Source organism: Copidosoma floridanum, unplaced genomic scaffold, assembly GCF_036245765.1.
Source record: "Copidosoma floridanum isolate Cflo_tuat_1 unplaced genomic scaffold, Cflo_Japanese_pri ptg000007l, whole genome shotgun sequence".
In the NCBI taxonomy this organism is placed as follows: Eukaryota; Metazoa; Arthropoda; class Insecta; order Hymenoptera; family Encyrtidae; genus Copidosoma; species Copidosoma floridanum.
In genome coordinates this window covers 6,688,137-6,708,117 of record NW_028321884.1, presented here as the reverse complement: position 1 = coordinate 6,708,117, position 19,981 = coordinate 6,688,137, and the positions used below count along the sequence as shown (strand labels likewise).

The window sequence follows — 19,981 nt, the reverse complement described above, 5'->3', positions numbered from 1 at the left end:
GAAAGGACACGCCTTTAAGAAGATTAAAAAGATATTTTCAAAACAGGTTCTAACTATCAAAAGCAAGTTTTTCTACATCTTCAAGTTGTTTTTCCTGATCATGTATGTGAATGTGTACACTGTGTGAGAGACTGTATGATAACTATAAATTTTTTGAGAGCACGAGGAGTTTGAGCGTAGTTTTACTTCAATATATAGCTTTAGGAAAAGAACCAACAGGAAAATAGAGAAAAAGAGCAAGGAAAGTAAAGGAAGGGAGGAAAAAAGTTAAACTCTGCCCACCTCTTGGGCGTACCATCTCTTCGCACAGTGAACGTGTCGTGTCAGCAATATTTTGACTCTCGGAAACATCTCCTCCTCCTTGGCAATAGCATTCAAATATTCCTAAAGATTCTCTATACGTGACTTGACTACATTAAATTGAACTCCACTAAGAAATCAATCTGATCTTGCGTTTTACAAAAAATTTTAGTTAGTCCCTTCTCATGGTCCTTTTTGGCTAGTCATGACGGATAACTACCATGAAGTATCCTTTCTTGCGTTGGTTTTAATTGTAACAAAAAATTTTTTAACGATTACCAAATGAAAATCCAAAATTTGTGACCACAAATCAAACAGCCAAGATATCCCATTCCACGTCATTATTTTTCTCCCCAGTCCCTTTGACGCCTTTCACTCGAAGCTCAAGAGCTGGTGCTCGGCACTTGAACTTTACCTCGAGGGGCACGCAACACCACTACATATATATATATATATATATATATATAGCAGCACCACCTTTGAAATTTTCCCTGCCGTTATTTGCGTACACGCAGTTATAACAACAGCAACAGCAGCGCGACGCAGATCGTAGATAACTACGCGCCTGCTCGCGAGAGACGAGCGAAAGTTGCAATGTCAGCGAGGGGCTTTCAAAGCGCCCCGATCAATTGCTCGCGCGCAGGATCTACTTTCAGTGTAATCAACCAACCCTCGTCTCCCTGCTTTGGTGGGAAATTTAGAGTTTTCGTACAACTTTGCCGCTTGACAATTTACTGTACGCTTAGTATTGTCTTTCTTCATTACTAAATTATTCTAATTACGGAGTGACAGGGCTGTTGAAGAATGTTTCATTTTTTTCATCATGTTTGATAGTAAGCTTAAAAGGCTTGAGTTCTAACAAATGTAGAATTTTGATACAGTTCCACTTTAAATGATTTGTTTCACTATTGTTGTGCCTTATTAATTAAAAAGTGTACGTCCAAAATCAATATATTTCAATGATCCTTATACGTAAACCGTGTCAATAATTTGATAACATGTTATCAGTTAAGATACTTAACATTGAACCGAGTGTAAGAAAAGAAAGCATATATCACAGCTGAACCAGGTAGTTGCAGAAAAATTGAGTGAGTGCAGAGAAGGAGGGGAAAAGACTGTAGAGATAAGAGCACTCGAAGAACCCCCCAAGGAAGTGACTCCAATAAATGAGCCAGTAGATGCAAATCAATCCCATGACGCTGGCAGGTGCTGGTAACTCCCCGTTCACTTTTCCCTACCAACTCTATCTCACTCCCCCTTCTTGCTCACTTGAAACTCGACGTCTCATAAACCTAAAACTCAACTGCAGTAATCTCTTTGCCCTTGTCAGCTTTTAGTTTAATGCACCCCCTAGGGATGCGTCACTACATGATAATATCGTGCACTTTCTCTCTCTCTCTCTCTCCCCCTATCTCCCTCATCATGAGAGATACACATAAGCATCAGAATTCGTGTTTTGCACTCTGAATACAGTCATCCCTACTGATAAGTGAAAAATGTATTGTCATAACATGAGTGCATTGTGCTAATGTGACCTTTGTCACTATATCGACAAGCTCAAATGATCAATAGGAAACACTGACGGGTGGCATTATAGTTGCTTCTGGCAAGCGAGGTAAGCGCTGCCACGTCGGCTGTTGACTCTGTGGTGACGAAGGTGGTAGGCTCGAAAGCCTTTGCCACGAGCGCTGCAGCCAGGACTCAAGTTCTCTTGCCTCTTGAATAATTTTTGAGCTTCCAAGAGCAAAAAGGGGGATGAAGAGTATTCTGCTCCTCTCTTTTCTCTTTGTAGGCACGAATTAGTTTTTGCAAGAATGTACAACCCTCTACCTTCTTTAAACAATATAATAATACATTTTTTCACTTCAAATAATATAGAGCAAGTATTGCGTTTGAGGTCATCGTTGAGTGATTAATTTATCAATGGCGTATCAGTAACGTGATTGGCTAATTAAATGACCTTAAATTACTGAAAATTTTTTTTACTTTTTACTCGTGGTTCTCGCCCTTTTTCCCGCCCTTCTTTTCTCTCAGTGCCATTGTAATGACTGTAGTTTTATCATATCGACTTCTGAAGTACTCCTTGTGGAAGTAAAAGCCACGACACAAGCTCTGAATGAAAAAGGGACTGTGAATAAAAACCTAGTACTCTTGCAATCTTCATGCTCACATTTTTTTTCGATATTTTTTAAATTGGACCGTAAGCTTAATGGTGGACACTACGTTTATTACCTGCATGCAGTATCAATGTTTCGATGTTGCAGCACGGCTATAAAAATTACCTTACAAATTCACACTTCTTATCTCACTAAGTCATGATGATAACTTAAGTATACAATGTGTTCTTGGTTTTATTATCATTTTTTTTTAATTTCAGGTACGAGTTGGGCTCTGATAAGCTGTACTCCGTGTCCTGGTACAAGGATAACGTGCACATCTACAAATTCTTGAAAAAACAACAGGAAAAACTGGTATTCAATGTGAATGGCGTCACGATTGACGTAAGTTTAGCTAAATCATTATATTTGTATCATAAACATACGTAGTAAACCGTCACACATTATCTAAAATAGTCTTAAATCCCTGAAAGTGACCCTTTTTTGACTTCTTTTTCTCCTTTAAATAAACTCCTTGTTTTTTTCTCTTTAAGCTCGTACGTTTTTTGCGCAGGTATTAAGTGTGTATGACGTGTCAAGCCGAAATTTTCTTAGGTTTACGTTTAACGGGCGCAAGTAATCCCCTAACTATGTCTACAGCTTATCCCGTACTTTCTCATCTTCCTTTTCTGCTTCAAGAATCAAGTCGTAATTTTTCTTCCAAACCTGCCCTCTACTTTGGATGTACTTTAGATCACATGCCTGAAAAATATTCTGAGACGTTCAGTTAGATGTCATCGACTGTTATTCTAGGTGTTAATAAAATGTGTTAGCCTTGGGGATACTTATTGGTAAAGGCCTAGAGATATCGTAAGCAACAAATTTTTATTCCTTTTTATCAACATGGATGGATGTCATCAAACGAGTTGCAAAGTGTCCGTACATGCTGTGCATGTTTGCGGGATTCTTCAGGAGCGCGTAATCAAAAGTTCGAAATTAAATAACTGTACAGAAATGTAGTGCTGATATTAGTTAAGTACTAAGAGATCTGAAATCGTCGAAGCAAGTGCATTAGCAGTTCCAGAAAGAGGGGGAGGGTGGGTATTAGGTACTCAACGGGTATCTCCTACCGGCTCTTGAGCTGTCTGACCGTACACGGGCTTTTACTACTTGCGTACGTCGATGCCATCTGTTTGAACAGATCATTGGCTATAGATAGCCTTGCGACCAATAAAATTCTCTCGATACGGGAAAAGCTCTTTTAGAGGATTTTCTGTTCTGTAGAGCCATGAGTGCCTCAGGGGAGCATCGTCGCCATTCGATTTTATCTTTCTAAAAATTCCCAGCATTATCCTCCCGTGCCTGAGTTGCAATGTAATGCATGTTTTGATATTTTTTTGGTTTACGTTTGTTATCAACTTGTCAAAAAAACAGTATTTATTGATTAAAGTACTGCTGGAAATAAAATTGCGCACATAATCTTCTTGCACAAACCATGTTATCTTAAAAATTTTTTTTCAAATATCTTTACAATGGTAGATTAAAAAGTAAAATTAATGAGTAACACATGTCCCAGACTATATGTGTTTCGCCACCCAAGTCAAAGGTAGGATTTCTATTAAGAAGCAATGAAACGGAATTTTTTGTGATAAAAAGTGTCAAAAGAAATAGAAGCCGAAATCCCATCTAGTCTTGAAAAACTGTGCATGGCCTGAGTTTACCGCAGGGTTGGAAATTTTTTTGAATACTTTGAGATATTTTGTGATTTTACAAACTCTAAGAAATATAGAAAATATAACCTTTAACTTAAACGTCAGAATTTTCTAAAATTCTAAACAGGTTGTTAACTTTCAAAGTGACTATCGTATGATTCCTCCGACAATGTTCAGTCACAAGTTTACTCGCCTACGACAGATAATCACTGCAAATAACTTTTACGTCCTCACAATATCAGCAGAGTACTTTGCCAACTTTATTATTCAAGGATGTGACACTTTAAAAACGTATCCTCAACTTTTAAGCGAAATCTTCGTGAGATTGGTTTTTGTGGCTGTAAAAAAAAGCCAGGAAACGGAAGATGAACGAACTTACAATGAATCGGTGAAAGTAGGAGTGCGATTTACTTTCTACCTATTCCTTTTTTCTCTTTCCCTTTTTTTTTTTTAGATAAAAAGAAAAAAAGATTTAAAAAAAAGCAGAAAAAAGTAGTAAGAATAGTGGTTTAACACGCTGGATAAAACTTGGTGGTTGGAGAGATAGGAGAAATAGTTTTCGCCACGATAAAAATTGGATGGAACTTTTCTTGCTCGCACCTATTTTTCTGGCCTTTTTTTCATCTCTTTCTATCCACAATGGCATCTTACAATGCTGCCCCTTGACATTTTTTAAAACTTTTTTTACTAGTCCTTTTACACAGCTGCTTTCCTTGGGCGAAATAATTTTTATTTCCAACAATTTTCAGGCCCCAAAAATACAATTTTTCTTACAGTGCTTTTTCGAAAATATGGTTGTTCTCCAGTGATTTCAACTGTCAATTTATCATTCAAATAACTAGGATCCATTAAACATTTCATCTGAATAAGGAAAATGTGTAGCTTTCTCTCAATACTAAATCTGTACGAACTCATTCATATGAATGTGTATAAGAAATTAGAAGTATTTCTAGCATACTTAACAGTTTCTACTCAAAAATAATTTATACTATAACCAATGTACATGAAAGATCTATTGTTCTCTAATTCAACTCTTTTAAAAAAATATACAGTAATTCATATTTTACTTTAACTAATAAATAGACGTATGAAATAAATAAGGCTTTTTTGTACAGTTCGGATCACAATATTCAATTTTAGACACATAAATATTTTATTTACTTCCTAACAACTAAAAATTAAGGCTATGACTAGTAACAACTATATAATAGAAATATTTACTGTAAGTCGTTAGAGAAAAAAAAATTAATATTAGAGAAAAAACCCCTTTAAAAAAGATGGTCCACAAGCTTTTTATGTTATTTTTTCCTTGCATACCTTTTCCTTTATTTTACAAAAAAATTTTATTAGATCAAAAACACGAGTGTGATGGACCAAAAGTAAAAATAGAGAGCTCTGTACAAAATATTTCAATTTATTTGTGCAGGTTTCAGCTCCAGTCCTCGTTTTTCTTTCCTTCTTTTTCTTCTCACAATTTCCTCCTTACATCTTTCCTCGAGATTCGGATGAACCAAGTGCTAATTCTCCTAAAGTCAAATAAGTGCTAAAGTCAGATTCTAATTTTTAAGCACACTAATGTAAATCAAAATGAAAATAAAAATTATTTTGTTCTTGGTTTGGCTAACAATGTTAGTATTAGAAGACTTTGATCCAAATCAGTTGAACCGTTCAATTTGCAAGAGGAAATAGAAAAAGTAAGGGTGATGAGCAACTTGTTAACAAAGTAGTACTGTAGCAGAAGAAGAGCCAGCTTGTATACTTCTTCATCGGATCTTGGGAGCGTCAAGTCAGACCAGCTGTGACACTAGCTTATCTCCTCTGATCTCCTCTTTTTCTTTCCTAATTATCATCTCCACATTTAGGAATAATTAAAGTATTCATTGAGAGGATTTTCAAGCTTTAACAAACGCTCAGATCTCATAGTGGTGCTCCGCTCTTTCAATGCCTATTTTGAAAAGCAAACACCTCTGTATGGACTTCTTCACGTGAAAATAGCATTAGCATCTCACAGGGCCCACCTGCACCGTCATAAAGCGCTGAACATAATAACCCGGCTGAGGCAGCTCTATTATCCTCTAGTCCATCCCCCAAAACTATTTCTCAAATAGCGGAAGTCGTTGCATTTTGGAGAGGATGATCGCATGGATGGTATATTCGCACGGGAAATAAACGTCCTCTCGGACAATGAAATCTGCAGGATGAGAAAAATAGAGCTCGTTTGCATGATTTTAGTTGGGTGAAAAATTTGTTTCAAAAGAGCTTCGAGCAGTCCACTATACTGCTGCTTTCTCTAAGCTGCATTGTATGAATCTTTTTTTTTTCCCTCAGGTTTATTCACAGAGAAGCAGACATGGCTTTATACAATTATTATCTCCTTAAATACGGATAATATGTGTAATGAGACGTGAAGTGCTGTGAGTGCACGTATTTTATACAGACAGGGTATGGACACGCAAAAATCATACGAGGCAATGACACTGAGACTTCCCCACGGGAAGGGAGTTAATAACTGATGGATAGTTCTTCGATTACTTATCTAGTTCTTTGACGATGGTGTACAAGTACGAGTTGTATCATAAGAGTTGCAAAAAACTTCACTTGATTTTACAGAATGGAATGAAATGATTCTCAAAAGAAGCCATACTTGATGTACATATAGAGAAAATTTTCCAAGGGCAAAGAGAATTGCTTTGTTTTGGAACAATATCGCAACGAATTTGGCGACAAAAGCAATACGTTTTGAAGAAAAAGATATTAGGAGAGGAATGAGATGTTGCGGTAAAGGAAAGAGGGAGAGAGAAAGGAATTGAGCCACCACTAGAGCCATAGATTCGTGGCACGTAAACGTCGTTACTTTCGACGATATTAACGACGGCGAATTTTTTTTTCTCCTGCTCCTCAGTATACTGCAAGAAAGACAGGACCTGAAAGGGTAGTTGCGTGATGGGAATAAGGAAACACCTTGTCTATAATTTTTTTTAATTTATTTTTTTTTTAATGTTTTTAATGTAAACACTTTTGCATCGAAAAAATGAAAAACAACTTTTGCAATCATGGATTTATAGTAGATGTATGGCCCAGTGAAACAAACGTTCACGATTCTTATCATAAAATATTTTTCGAAAGTTCATATCTATTCGTGTACGTGATATGTGGCACAGTTAAAATCCAAGCGCCTTTTTGAAAAGTTCTTTGAAATTTTTTTTCATTTCGCAGAGGTAAATTTATTTTTAGATCTCAGGTCTTTTACGAAAGTACCGAAAGAAAAAAAACTTAGTGAAAAGAGAAATTTTTGTATACGAATCTCCAATCTCATGTGTATTAGCATATCACTTATAAAACGGGTGAAAATGAGCCTGTAAATAAAATTCAGCAGCATTTACGAAAAAAAAAGAGAAAATTCAAAGAGCTATTTTGCAAATGCATATTTATGAGCAGCAAAAAAAAGTGAGGAATAACCACGCAAAGTATCCAGAGGGGAAAATCTCACGACAAAAAATATAGATTACCAGCATCACGACTCCATCCATTCGAATGCTGGTATTTTTCATATTTCTCGCTGCATCCTCTTTTTCCCTTGAAGCATAGTTGCACTCGACATATTCGTCCTTTAATGCGTTGTGAACACACCAATATGCTGAGAGTCCCCACACACTGTCTGTAGTACATGTTTGATGTTTCCGATGCCACCGCCGTTTCTCTCAAATACAGTCGTCCCCTCTTTGACTTTTCATGCGAATACCTCGAATACGAGGAAAGAAGGAGAATATAAACGAGTGATAAAAATTTTTATTCAAACGCTAGATACTTTTCTCTTATCTTCTCGTTTCATAGTCCGAGTATGTGCCATTAAACAAACTAGCAATTAAACAACACAATTGTCAGATCAATGGGACACCGATATTTCGATGCAATAAAGCCAATAACATCTTGTCTAGGCTTAGAGAATCGAGATTACTTCTAACTTGTGCACGAACTCTATTTTCGCATTCCTCCCCTTCTCACATTCCCTGCAAAACAACAACAACAACAGAGACCTGAGAGCACAGTAGTATCATTTGAAAATGCACATACATGCACGTCAGGGAAATTCAGCTTCCAACTCCCCCCAGACGTTGGCATGCAACATTCACCCAAGTTTCGACTTGGCCTGTTTCAAGGAATCCTCCCACGAAGTCGTACATCGGTGCCGCACTCGTGAGGATACCTACGTATAGGAATACAGAGAAGATACGTGGATGTGTACGTAGAACTGTGTCCTATAGCGTATAAGTATGCGAGGTGTATATGTGTTTTACACGTATACGTGCATGCACACAGAATTAAGTCTCGGCAAGCTAAAAGATTGACGATAGAGCCCAGCTACGTTCCGTCTGTCAACCAAGTGGGCGGGCCTAGACTCTTCGTATTGTTGTTTATTGCGTGATGTTAATGTTAAGTAATGGCTCGCAGCTGCTTCTCCGCATTTATAGTTGGGGTGAAAAAATGAAAGTATAGCTCCCACGACACCGCGACGCATATGCGTATGAGTTAATGTATGGGAAATAGTGGCCGTGCATTGGGGAGGAATAGTTCAAGTTTTATGTAGATTTATAACTAAGATAACAGCTTTTACACGTGATTTTTCACCACCTATTTCTAGTTTATCACTGAAAGATAAACTGTTTTAATGTGTAATTTTATAAATTTGGGAGACCTTCGCTTTGATCTTGACTCACTTTCAATGAAGTTAAAAGTTTTTTCTAGTAAGAAACAATCAGGGTTTATTGAAATTAAAAACAATTTATAATTCGAACAAAGAGATATATAAACGTACGAGAATCGTGATAAAAATTACCCAAGAGTCTCACTAGTATCAGTAATATAGTAATACAAATTCGCTAAAACTATGATTTCATGTTTACAAGTAGTATTATCAACGCTTGGTCAGACATACCTATGAAAGCCAATTTAATGAACGTTGATGGATCAATTTAGATTTTTAAGTATTTTTTAATTTTATGCTTACAGTACAGCCAGTTAATTATTATACTAAATAACATTAACAAGCCAGCAGAGTACAGTAACGTAAATGTCAGCTCCAAGGATTCGTAATACTAAAATATTTAGTTTTGTTCTAAAACATTTTTAATGAGTACAAATACATTGTACTTAAGAAATTTAATAAGCAATATATTATATAATCACGTTTTATAGTATTCTCACGATTCTACTTAATATGATCTCGTGCTTGTAAACCAATACAATGTATGGAAATGTACTGTTGGCAATTATGCGATTAAAATAACAAATATTTCTATCACATCAACAATTCGTTATCTTTTGATCAATAATTTATCTACAGAGGAGCGGATAAACATAAGCCAGTCAGTTAATCGAGTATTTTGTACCAACAAATTATAGACCAGCAATAGTAAACAACACTCGACCGTTAATTCTCTGTTGCAGCCGCACAAATCAAGCGACCAGTTGTTGCAGCTTCAGAGCGTGATCATCGACGCGACCGGCTACTACATGTGCGAAGTGAACACCGACAGTCCTGTGTTTAAGGTCGTGAAGGCCATGGCTTACATGGAGGTCATAGGTAGGCTCTACTAATTAACGGCACGTGAATAATTTTCAATAAATCTGATTAGCTTAATGTTGGGGACATACTGGGTAACAATTATCAAAGGAAAGTCCTACGAAGATTTCTATAATACCATAGCTGTGCCATAAATGAATTTGAGTTAAACATAATTCTACAAAAACATGTAATCTATTAATTTTATGCATCATCATTAAGTACGTCGGTAATAATTGGTGTCTATACAAGTAACATTCTTATTTTATTATTACTTTTCGCTGAGTTCGATAAATTGTCTAGAGTATCACAGAAATAAGAAAAAATTAATCTTTTTTACTTCTTCGTTAACCCATTCGGACCATATTATTACTAGGTCCACTAAAATTTAAACTTAAAAATGTGCTTTAATCTAGATAGATGCAGAACACCATGTATTTTCGTCAAAAACTTTAACGTTACAGCTCAAAAAAAGTAAAAGAAAGAGCAAAAACTCTCTACCATCTAATAAACTTCTTGGCTTTGAAAAGTATGAAAATACCAACAAAAGCAGTATTTGACGCTCTTTGAGGTCTGCATCACCTTCCATGGACCAATCAAAGCGTGCTTATGCTAAGCTTTTGCGCGTCTGAGCAGACGTGAATTTCTATCACTTGGTGTTTACCCTGCTCTTTTGGATTTTTCTCATAAAAACTGCAATATTCCTTTGAAACGAGGATGAATTTTTTTTTCTATCTCGAATCGTGATGAATTTTTTTTCTGGATCTTCCTACGTTCTCAAAAGTATTGAATATGTCTCTATTCACAGTGAACATCTTCAAATTACTAAATACTTATGAAAAAAAGTAAAAAGAAGCGCTCAAAAAATAAATCCTCGATTTTTCTTCTTGTGCGCAGGTACTTATAAATAATGTAAGTTAAGACCTTTGGTCCATACTTTTTTTCTCTCCGTTGTACATGTTCTTTAGACGATAGTTATAGCGACTCTAATTAAAAATGAAAAAAGTTAGTTGTAGGATAGCAGAGCAATTTTTAAAGTGTTATTACAAGGTAGCAATTTTTATTTGGCATGGCAGAGAAAAATAAAGAAAAAAAACTCACGCTCCTGCTTCGGTGCACGTGGTATGAACCATCACAATTCTCGCACGGTGGAAAGTAATTAAAATGCGTATCGCCGTTATTTAACTACTCACTCCAATTACCACATTGAAAGAAGTAATGCGTCTCCTTAGCATTTGAGCAGCTTGCGTTTATGTGAAAATTACGACCTTTTTTTCTTCAGTACATGCTTTCTAATTAAATCGTCTTTTCAAGGCATTAAATACAGAAAAAAAGCCAACTGACTCGCGTAAAGACCAAAGTGTTTCTTTCACGTTGCAAGCTCGCGTGTTTGTGTGCCGTACATGTGGTGTAATTAAGACGAGAAAAAAAATTCAAGATTTTCCTGGGTAGATTTTTTTTTGCCATTACGTAGTCACTTTTGTGAAACTTGCTTATAGAAATCAACCGTGACTTTTTTGAAGGTAGAAATACAAGACCATTTATTCCTAAAAATGCACATGCACAAGCTAAAATATCACGAGTAACGAGAATTTAAAGTGTTACCCTTTCTCGTATTCGTTCTTATTTTATTTTGAAAAATACCGTAAAAAAAGATCACTTTATTGACCCTGAATAATTTGAGTGACAACAAAAACAACTATTAAACGTTGAAAAATCTGTTAAATGAACCCCACATTGCGCAGCACGATTAGCGAAATTCTACATTTAACTTATGCTCTGTTATCATACTTGCAAAGAATAAAAGTAAAAAATTCCAGTGAAACTACCGAAAGAAAAAAAAGAAGCTAAGGCACAAGTTGATGGTGAACATGAATAGTCGTCATCAGAGATATACTAGCCTAGTGGTCTGATTGCCGACGTCTTTTCCTGGCGGTGATTTTGCGCATTGAAACATCTTGAGGTGAAAATTTTTTTGTTCGCAGATCCGCCTCGGGAGGGTCCAAAGATTACCGGTGAAGACGAAATATACGCCAGTGGTAATATTATGGCGCTGAACTGCACCAGCGCCTTCTCGTATCCAACGGCTCGGTTGCAGTGGTTCATCAACGAAATCGAGGTAAATTTTAGCGTGTCTCTTCTGTCTCTCTCTTGCAGGATTTTTATGCTTACTTTTTTAACCCTACGAATTTTTTAACGTTATTATTTTACATTATTCCGAGAATACATTTCACCAATACTTGTATCATGTGAAAGATTTTTGCTAAAGTAAAATGTGCTCGGCTGGCGTTTCATTCATGAATAAATAGTTTTGCATCAGCATTGATTCCTGAAATAAATTTCTAATTTTGATCATTTCACGAAAAATTAATCACCACTCGTGAAACAGTTGTTCATATATTATGGTCAGACATTATGGTTTATATATTCGTGCTCGAATTGGAATATACTCGTCAGTTAAATAAATTCGCTAAAATTGAAGCTTACAAATAGAAATCACTTAAGAAAAGCTTCCTTGATAAAAATACAATTTGCTCTTTGTTACCTTGAATTATTGAGATTATCATGAAATTTTTCGGATTTATCGACTACTGCTAGATTTAAGGACTTTTTTTTAATGCATTGAAAAGAGTAATACTGTTTTCCCTCTCAACCGAACTTTCTACAATTACTTTTTTTTCTTTGAAACCTTTTTGTTGGCTGTTGTTCCAAAGCGATTTCCGCTTTTTCTTTCGCAGGTCCCTCCAGCCTCGGAAGTGTTGCATTCGACGTATCATGGCCTTCACAGTACGCGTTCGAGTCTCCGGTTGGAGCTCAAACCAAGGCATTTGACTCACGACAGGATAAAAATCACGTAAGAGTGGTATCAGTAGTAAAAAAAATCACGTACATTTCAATCTTATTTTGATTGAATTGCATGCAATTTTTTTCAATTTTCTGTTCAGATGCGTGCAGATGGTGCGTACGTCACCACAAGCTACCATACCTTTTGTGGATGTCAGAGAAACCCAGATTTTTGGTAGTTATGAGCAATAATCATTTATTTATTCGTTTATTTATTTGCTTGCTAAAGTCCTGATTGACAAGAGAAAGAGGAGAGAACGAGAATGATATAAATAAAAAAATAAAAAATTAAAAACAGACTTTGAAAATCACTTTCAAAATACATAAAGTGTCAAAGGCAGGTACTCGGGGAGAAACGCACGTGGTGAGTGTAATGAGACTAGGGACTCGAAATCAACAAGAGGTCCAAGCTGATTCCACTGGTGCTCTCTCTCTTTTTTTTCTCCTCTATGTACAGAACACAACCACAGTAGGTGGTATAGCTATATAAAGTTCAGTACCAGCCAGTTGCCGTCGATTAACGACAAGTTTGCGCTCGTACGTCGTAAACTTCCGTCCAGCGGTTTAACGAGTAAAATAACGAGCACACACACACACACACATACATACATACATACATACCCCACGTTGACTAAGTAGATCGATATTCGTGAGAGTACCATACGTTCAACTATGTTGCCACGTTTATATAAGTTATCATCCCAGAAGTAAAATATTGTTTGGTAGGACGTTCGACAATTAAAAAAACTCCAAAGACTAAATGGATTTACAATGTCTTCAAATGTACTTTGTTAGTGTGATAGCGTTTCCTCTAATAGTACTATCTTGTACACGTAACTTGTACTACCTGTTAATCCTCGGAGGATGAACAAGACATTATTTCTGATTGGCTAAACAAAAGTTCAAATATTTCTCTGCAGCCATTTTTTAGCTTATAAAATTATAATTATGCAATTATGGTAAGGAATGGAATTAAATAAAAAATTCTAATAAACGGTAAAGTAAATAAATCAGCTAAAAGGGGACAACCATAAAAGATATTATTATAGTAACAGTAAACAGTTTCTGTTTAAATAATCATCATTTTTTCATTTTTTCTAAGTGATTATTTACAATACGAACACAAAACACTATATCTATTGTATTTTCGAAACTGGTACTAAGTGACTTGTATAAATCTTTTTTTTTCACATAAGAATACCATGGCACGCTACTACTCATCATTTACATGTTGTTCAAGAACTCACATCAACAGAATCAAGCGCTTGTAGTCCCTGTCAAATGAGCAGATGAACAAAGTAACGGGCAACGATTACGCAAATTTAAAATTACGAACTAACGATCGACTGTTTGTGCAACGACAAATGCGCAAAATGAGCCTCTACGACAACCAATGGCATTTGTGGGATGAATATAGAGCCATCATACCAAAATACATAACTATGCTGTATGCGTACCAATGGCTTCATCAAAAAGGCCAAATGTGCATGCACCTGTTTGCGTATTATCGATTTGCTTTACCCCACAAAGAGATTCCCATGGAGGGGTACATGGGGACAAACGCAACAAACGGGGCTCATTCAAAACAAGAGCGCATCGCGTGCAAGGACATGCACCTGAATCATTTCGCACGAGTCATTTGCCATGTATTGACGAAGCTCAGATAGGGTACAGCTGTACTGTAATTGGTTGATTACTAACGGTCCAGAGGTACAGTATGGGAATAGTGTGGCAGCGATGCGGCACCGAATGTCCAGTGGGAAACGCCACTACGGAGCCATTCGGTCAATCCATTGTTGAGACGCTAGGCCTACTCCTAACGCTCCTTGTGTCCTCCTCTACGCTCGGATGATTTCTGGTTTTCGACATACTAATACGTGTAGTGGGTTTACAGTTACCTGGAATAATCAACCTTCACCCCCGTAAGCTTTGATCTATTGGTTGTCGAATGTCGTATCCCAAAGCTTTTATAGCATAAGAGGCAACTTTATTAGTGCACGTATGGTTCGAACATCGAGGGTATTTTCTAGCCCATAACAATAGTGCAACGGTCATCATCGTGGTAAGTTAATATGCCTCTTTGGCCGTACAGTACTGTTTTAAAATTGATGTACCTTATGCTTAGCCAGGAAGTTTTATCGCGTAGTATTCTAGCGACTATAGCTCAACGTGCTGAGAACGATATCTGAGTTCTACAACCCTCTCTACAGGTCACAATCGTTATTGATGACGTTCTCTATAAAATTTGTGTATCCTCAGCTTGTAATGCAAGGGTATTTGCAGAGGAAGGGTAACCTATGAATTATTTTTGATTTGATTTGCGACTTCACCGAATGAGCAAGCTCAGGTGTTGGCCCCCCTCGTTTAGACCAGCGGGATCTTTCATCCAGCCGATCTCGAGGAGGATTGCCCCCTGAGTCAAGACGTCATAGGGTGGAGTCCGGGACCAGCAGTGATCCCGTTTGCCCACTAGAACTTGATACGCTTGCGCGCCAGAGATTCTAGTAGAGCAAGATAACTAAATTCTTCATATATTAATCATGCTTGTTATAGACTGAGCTTGATTTTTTCACTTGTGGATTGTTCTTGTTTTAGCCTCTGCCACCTAGTGGTTAAAAGTGATACTAGCTTTAACGATGTATCACTGTATCACACACGTTACATGTCAAGACTGTCTTTATTATTCACATCATGTTGGAGGGTTGTTTGTACTTTATTTGCCTTGTTATTAATTAATTACCACTTAATTCACGAGTTAAGCTTAAATCGATGGATTGAATTGTAATTAAAAAATGTTACTTTCATATCGACGCTTCGGACGACAACAAGCCCATTTCAGATTTTCTAATTTAAAATAACATTGAAAAATCTGAACTGGACTTGTTTTCGTCCGAGGCGTCGATATACTTTACCTACTTAGAAGAACTTTATCATCTTTACAAATTAATTGGGGTATCACTATGTCGTTGCATATGAGTATACTTATTGATTGTATTATAAGGAAAAATAAATCCTAATCGGTTCTGGAAAAATGAAAGAGTAGAGGGATAAAGGAGAGGGAAAAAGCCGGTTCAAGTGCGAGTCAGAAAATGGTCCGGACACTTATAGCAGTCTAACGGAGGTGGATTCAATACAAAACCTTTGATGACTGACAAAATTATCCTTGAAACTTTCACGGTACTTTCCTTTTATTCGCTATCAATTGGAAATCGTAACTTTCAGCATTAAATTTGCACTAGATATATTTATTACAAACAAGCTTAGTATACGTACGAGTACGAGCTAAAAATTAAAAGAATAAAAGACACAGTGAAACAATGCCCATTGCAGAAGGTAGAAATGATTCGGGTTGGACTGGCTTTTGCTGATATTTCGAGAGGCAAGCACGTATAACAGGAGTAAGAGAGAGGGAGAGGGTTGAAAGTCAGACTAGTGGAAGCCGGAAAAGCCATCGAGCGATTCCAAGAAATTGCCCCTAAAGACCTTCGATTTTCTCGTTAAGCTAAATCGTTCGCGGAACGCCTCTTGCATTTACCATCTCTAACCCCCTTAAGTCACCCCCTCCCCTCTCCTTTTATTTTGCTCCATTCCACTCTTCAGCTCGTAACTTTTTCCCTCGATTCACCACCTTCGCTTTCTCTCTCTCTTTCTTTTTTCCCCACTTTTTCTCCTTTTGTCTGCTTGTTTTGCATGTATCTTTTATCGTACAGCCTATTTGCTATTTACTTGCCACGATGATCGTCAGATAATCTCTCGTCAACGTGTGGCCGTATCTCGTAAATTTTATCGGAATACCTTAGCAGTTTTTTTTCTTTCTTTCTAGCCACGCATACACAACAGATGTAGGTACTGCAAAGTGGACATACCTCTCTGATGTTAGTTTACTTAAATATGTAAAAAAAAAACATGCTGCAACAGTAGTCCTCTCTATTATTTTATCGCATAGAATAATAAAACAATCTTCTTGACATGCAGAATCGTGAGGATATTACGAGGACGAGATTTACGTGATTTATTAATGTTTACTTATTGTATCGCGTTACTTTGTGTTTCAAGTACACAATGTACACTTGTGTTTCCTTAATAATTTTTCTCGCTAATATACTTTATTTTTGTTTCAGTATTTATACATAGTGTCCTTCCAAGAGAGAAAAAAATAAGTTCTCGTAAGCATAAGTTCTCGACATAACGACTAACGATGATAAAAAAATATACTTGGAATGTACTCACTCGATTATCTAGCCATGAAAAAAAAAATAAAAATGCTCACGTCACTGTACATGTGAGTTCTTTCATTTTTTTTGCCCCAAAACATGGTATACAAATGTTATTTTTCCTTCGCCTGATCACTCCTTGGAACGCTTTCTCTCGCCAATCTCTTAGGAGCAGAATGGATTCTTGTTTTGGAGAGAAATTTATTTTTTGTGCCAAAAAATTATTATTACTATGAAAAAACATCAAACAACAAGTACACATAAAGAACAATGTATTTTACCATGAAATATTCTAATAGATTCCAAGACATAATAATTTTGGAGGAAAAATACTAATTTTATACTGCGCTAATCATTAAGTTTACTATGCTTAAGCATAACTTTTTATAATTTTCATAACTCTTATAATTCGTATGCTTTTTGTATTTTTTATTCTGAGAGTAATCATTATAACAAAAAATGACCATAGGAATACAAAAGTGTTACAAAACAATATTTCTCGCTTGATTGTTTTGTTTCCGTTCAGAAACAATAAAAAACTGGGCACAGACCCTAAGGAGACGTGGACAAATGCAGCTTGACGAATGACGATTCCAGTGAGTAGACGTAGGAGAGTATGATTAAAGGAGTAGGTGGGGAAATGAGCGAAAGAGAGGGTGGGTGCGCTGTTCCCTTGTTACTTTGATTCTCAAAGGGTAGAAGGAGACCCTCATCTGTTTCCCGGACCAAGTGGCACTGCTTGATACCGACATTACTCAGGGACCACTTGCTTCCTCTGTCTCTGTCTCCCTTCCACCTGTCCTTTCCATGACACAGAAATACCTGTACAGCTACACTTGATAACTTGTCTCCATATGTTACATTTGCGTACATTTACACGTTTCTACGTTTGAAGACATCAAAAAAGCGCTTATTCAGTCGAAACGTTTTTGTGTTGCAGTTCAAGGCCAGGCAAGTAGTCTATCGAGGCCCTCGGCGGTGCTGTTCGTGCTGATGCTGCTTTCGGTGCTGCTCTGCAAGGATTAGAGAACGAGAATAAAAAAAGTGAGATAAAAGAATTGTAGGGTACATCCACTATTGCCATTACTTTTTATTTTATTTATTTATTTATTTTTTTTTTTTTGTTATTATTCTGGGCTGTACATATAAGTGTCGTTTCTCTGAACCCTATGGCATGATTTTTTTCATTGGGTTTACTAGTGATAACCTTTCTGTCTTTAATTAATTTTTATTTTTACAGTTAATTGGATTTTTGTTCTTTTTTTTCCTATTATTTATTGTAAACCATAGACACTCAATACAAACGGCATTATAAATTAGGAATAAAATAAGTAATTGTTAATATTGTAAATTATCATATCAACTGTCACAAAAAAATTCATGAAAATGCTGTAAATAGATGTCAAAAACGCAGCACCGTTCATACAAAACTTGTATAGATCAATTCATACTAAATAGTATGCTGATAAATTATTATGAACGTGTTGTTTTTAACTGGCGTCAGATATAAATACACATCGTTTGCTACCCTACGAATGAATTCAGTGAAAATAATAATACTTATTGATTTGCACTAATTCAATTTTGCCTCTTTCCATCAATAAATATGCTCTAAACAATTTTTTTTTTAATACTCCCAGTCAAATAAAAAAAATTTGTATTCCCCTAGTGTTAAAAACAGAATGGATCAAAGAGAAAGAATAGATATATATGTGTGTGTGTGTGTGTGTGTGTGTATGTGTGTGTGTGTGTAAATAGTTGTATACTTGCAAATCCCCTTTCCTGTGTGTGCATGTGTCCCTGTACATGAGGCGTAGTGAAAAAAAAGGAAAAAACAGCTACTGAGCCATTCTCAAACATGTGTACTACGACCGACCCCTATTGCTATTATTATTTATTGTGCAAACAGAGTTGACATACGGGCACATGTCCGTGACGTAGTATAAATATGTATACTCTACACCGTGTACGTGTGAGCAAACGCCGTAGGTGTAAAAAAGTAGAAAGAGAGTGGTTTAGGCATGGCAAAGATAAAAATAAAAAAAAAAATAAAAAAAATAAAAGAATGAAGGTGACTGACGTGATGCAAATAATGTCAGAGTTTCTCTCGCCCGTAGCGTGCGTTGTGTATTGACACCCACGTCCCACCGTGTAAATACGATTCCAAACGTTCTGTATAAATTACTGTTGCTTGAATGTTTAACGTTACCACGTCCCTAGTGGTAAATAATGGAGAGGGAGAATTAAAAAAAAAAATTACGTAAAAAGTCGACACGTGTAACTGCACGATAGGAATTCAACGAATGGTATGCGAGAATGCCGAAGCGGAAGGGCATTGGGTAACGAGTTGGACTGACGCGTTTTGTTGGTATTGGATTGATTGAGCGAGGTCGCCTATCTTAACTTTGGGTGTTTGATTTAACTTTTTTTTTTCAAGTTTACGAGATCGTTCAACTTGGCTGGAGGTCAAATTACTTTGGTTTTTTACATTCGATCGAAAATATTGTACATTACTACTGGTTCAGTTATTTTTATAATAAAAACCAGCCACGGGATTAAACGTACGAGTCGTAAGACACGAGTCAAATTCCTCTGGTAACGATTAAATGCGAATTTGTTCCAAAAAATCTGAGACGCAAACTAATGCCAAATAAAACGAAATAAAATTTTTATGAACTCGTTAAGAATGATAAAGTTGATTTTAAACTGATTGTCTATTATATATTCACTCGATTTAAGTATCTTCTTTTTTATTGACTTGTACGTTAATATGTACTACTGCAATTGTAAGAGAAGTGGGAGTTAACGATCGCAAGTCACTTTTGTGGCCGAGAAAAAGGAAAGGAAAGCCTAAAGTTTGACTAAAATTAATCACGGGTACAGGTAACGGAGGAAAGTTTACAAGTTGAAAAAAGCCACCTCATAAATTGCTCACCCGCCCTTTCGTTGTCGTTGTTGTTGTAACTCGTAAATCAAGCATAGGCAAAAGACGTAGGCATGGGAGAAGAAGCATAATTTATGAGGCCACGTTGTTTAAGGCTGCGTAAGCTTCGGTAGTAATTATAAGTTTTAATTGGTACCTACATGTGATTAGTAAACACCCGACCATCTCCGAACCACAAAATCTCCTTTTAATTACATTAAACTCCTATAGTACCGCTCTCTCGAAAGTATCTCAATCTGTGGCGTAACAGAGTGCAATAGATTATGTCTATATTTTTTCCCGAAATTGCATTTCGAAGACCATGATTC

The 19,981-nt window shown here is 36.4% G+C and overlaps 1 protein-coding gene across 1 annotated transcript in view; it reads left to right on the top strand.

Annotated features, from left to right (window-relative positions):
* LOC106641445 (uncharacterized) overlaps window positions 1–17,803 on the top strand; it is a 32,441-nt gene extending 14,638 nt beyond the window's left edge. Inside the window, exons 4-9 of the mRNA XM_014355869.2 lie at window positions 2,678–2,801; window positions 9,557–9,692; window positions 11,657–11,790; window positions 12,410–12,525; window positions 12,617–12,690; window positions 17,670–17,803. Coding sequence (XP_014211355.2) covers window positions 2,678–2,801; window positions 9,557–9,692; window positions 11,657–11,790; window positions 12,410–12,525; window positions 12,617–12,690; window positions 17,670–17,755 — 670 coding nt within the window. The 3' untranslated portion in view covers window positions 17,756–17,803. The remainder of the gene's footprint in view (window positions 1–2,677; window positions 2,802–9,556; window positions 9,693–11,656; window positions 11,791–12,409; window positions 12,526–12,616; window positions 12,691–17,669) is intronic.
* The last annotated feature ends 2,178 nt before the right edge of the window (window positions 17,804–19,981 follow it).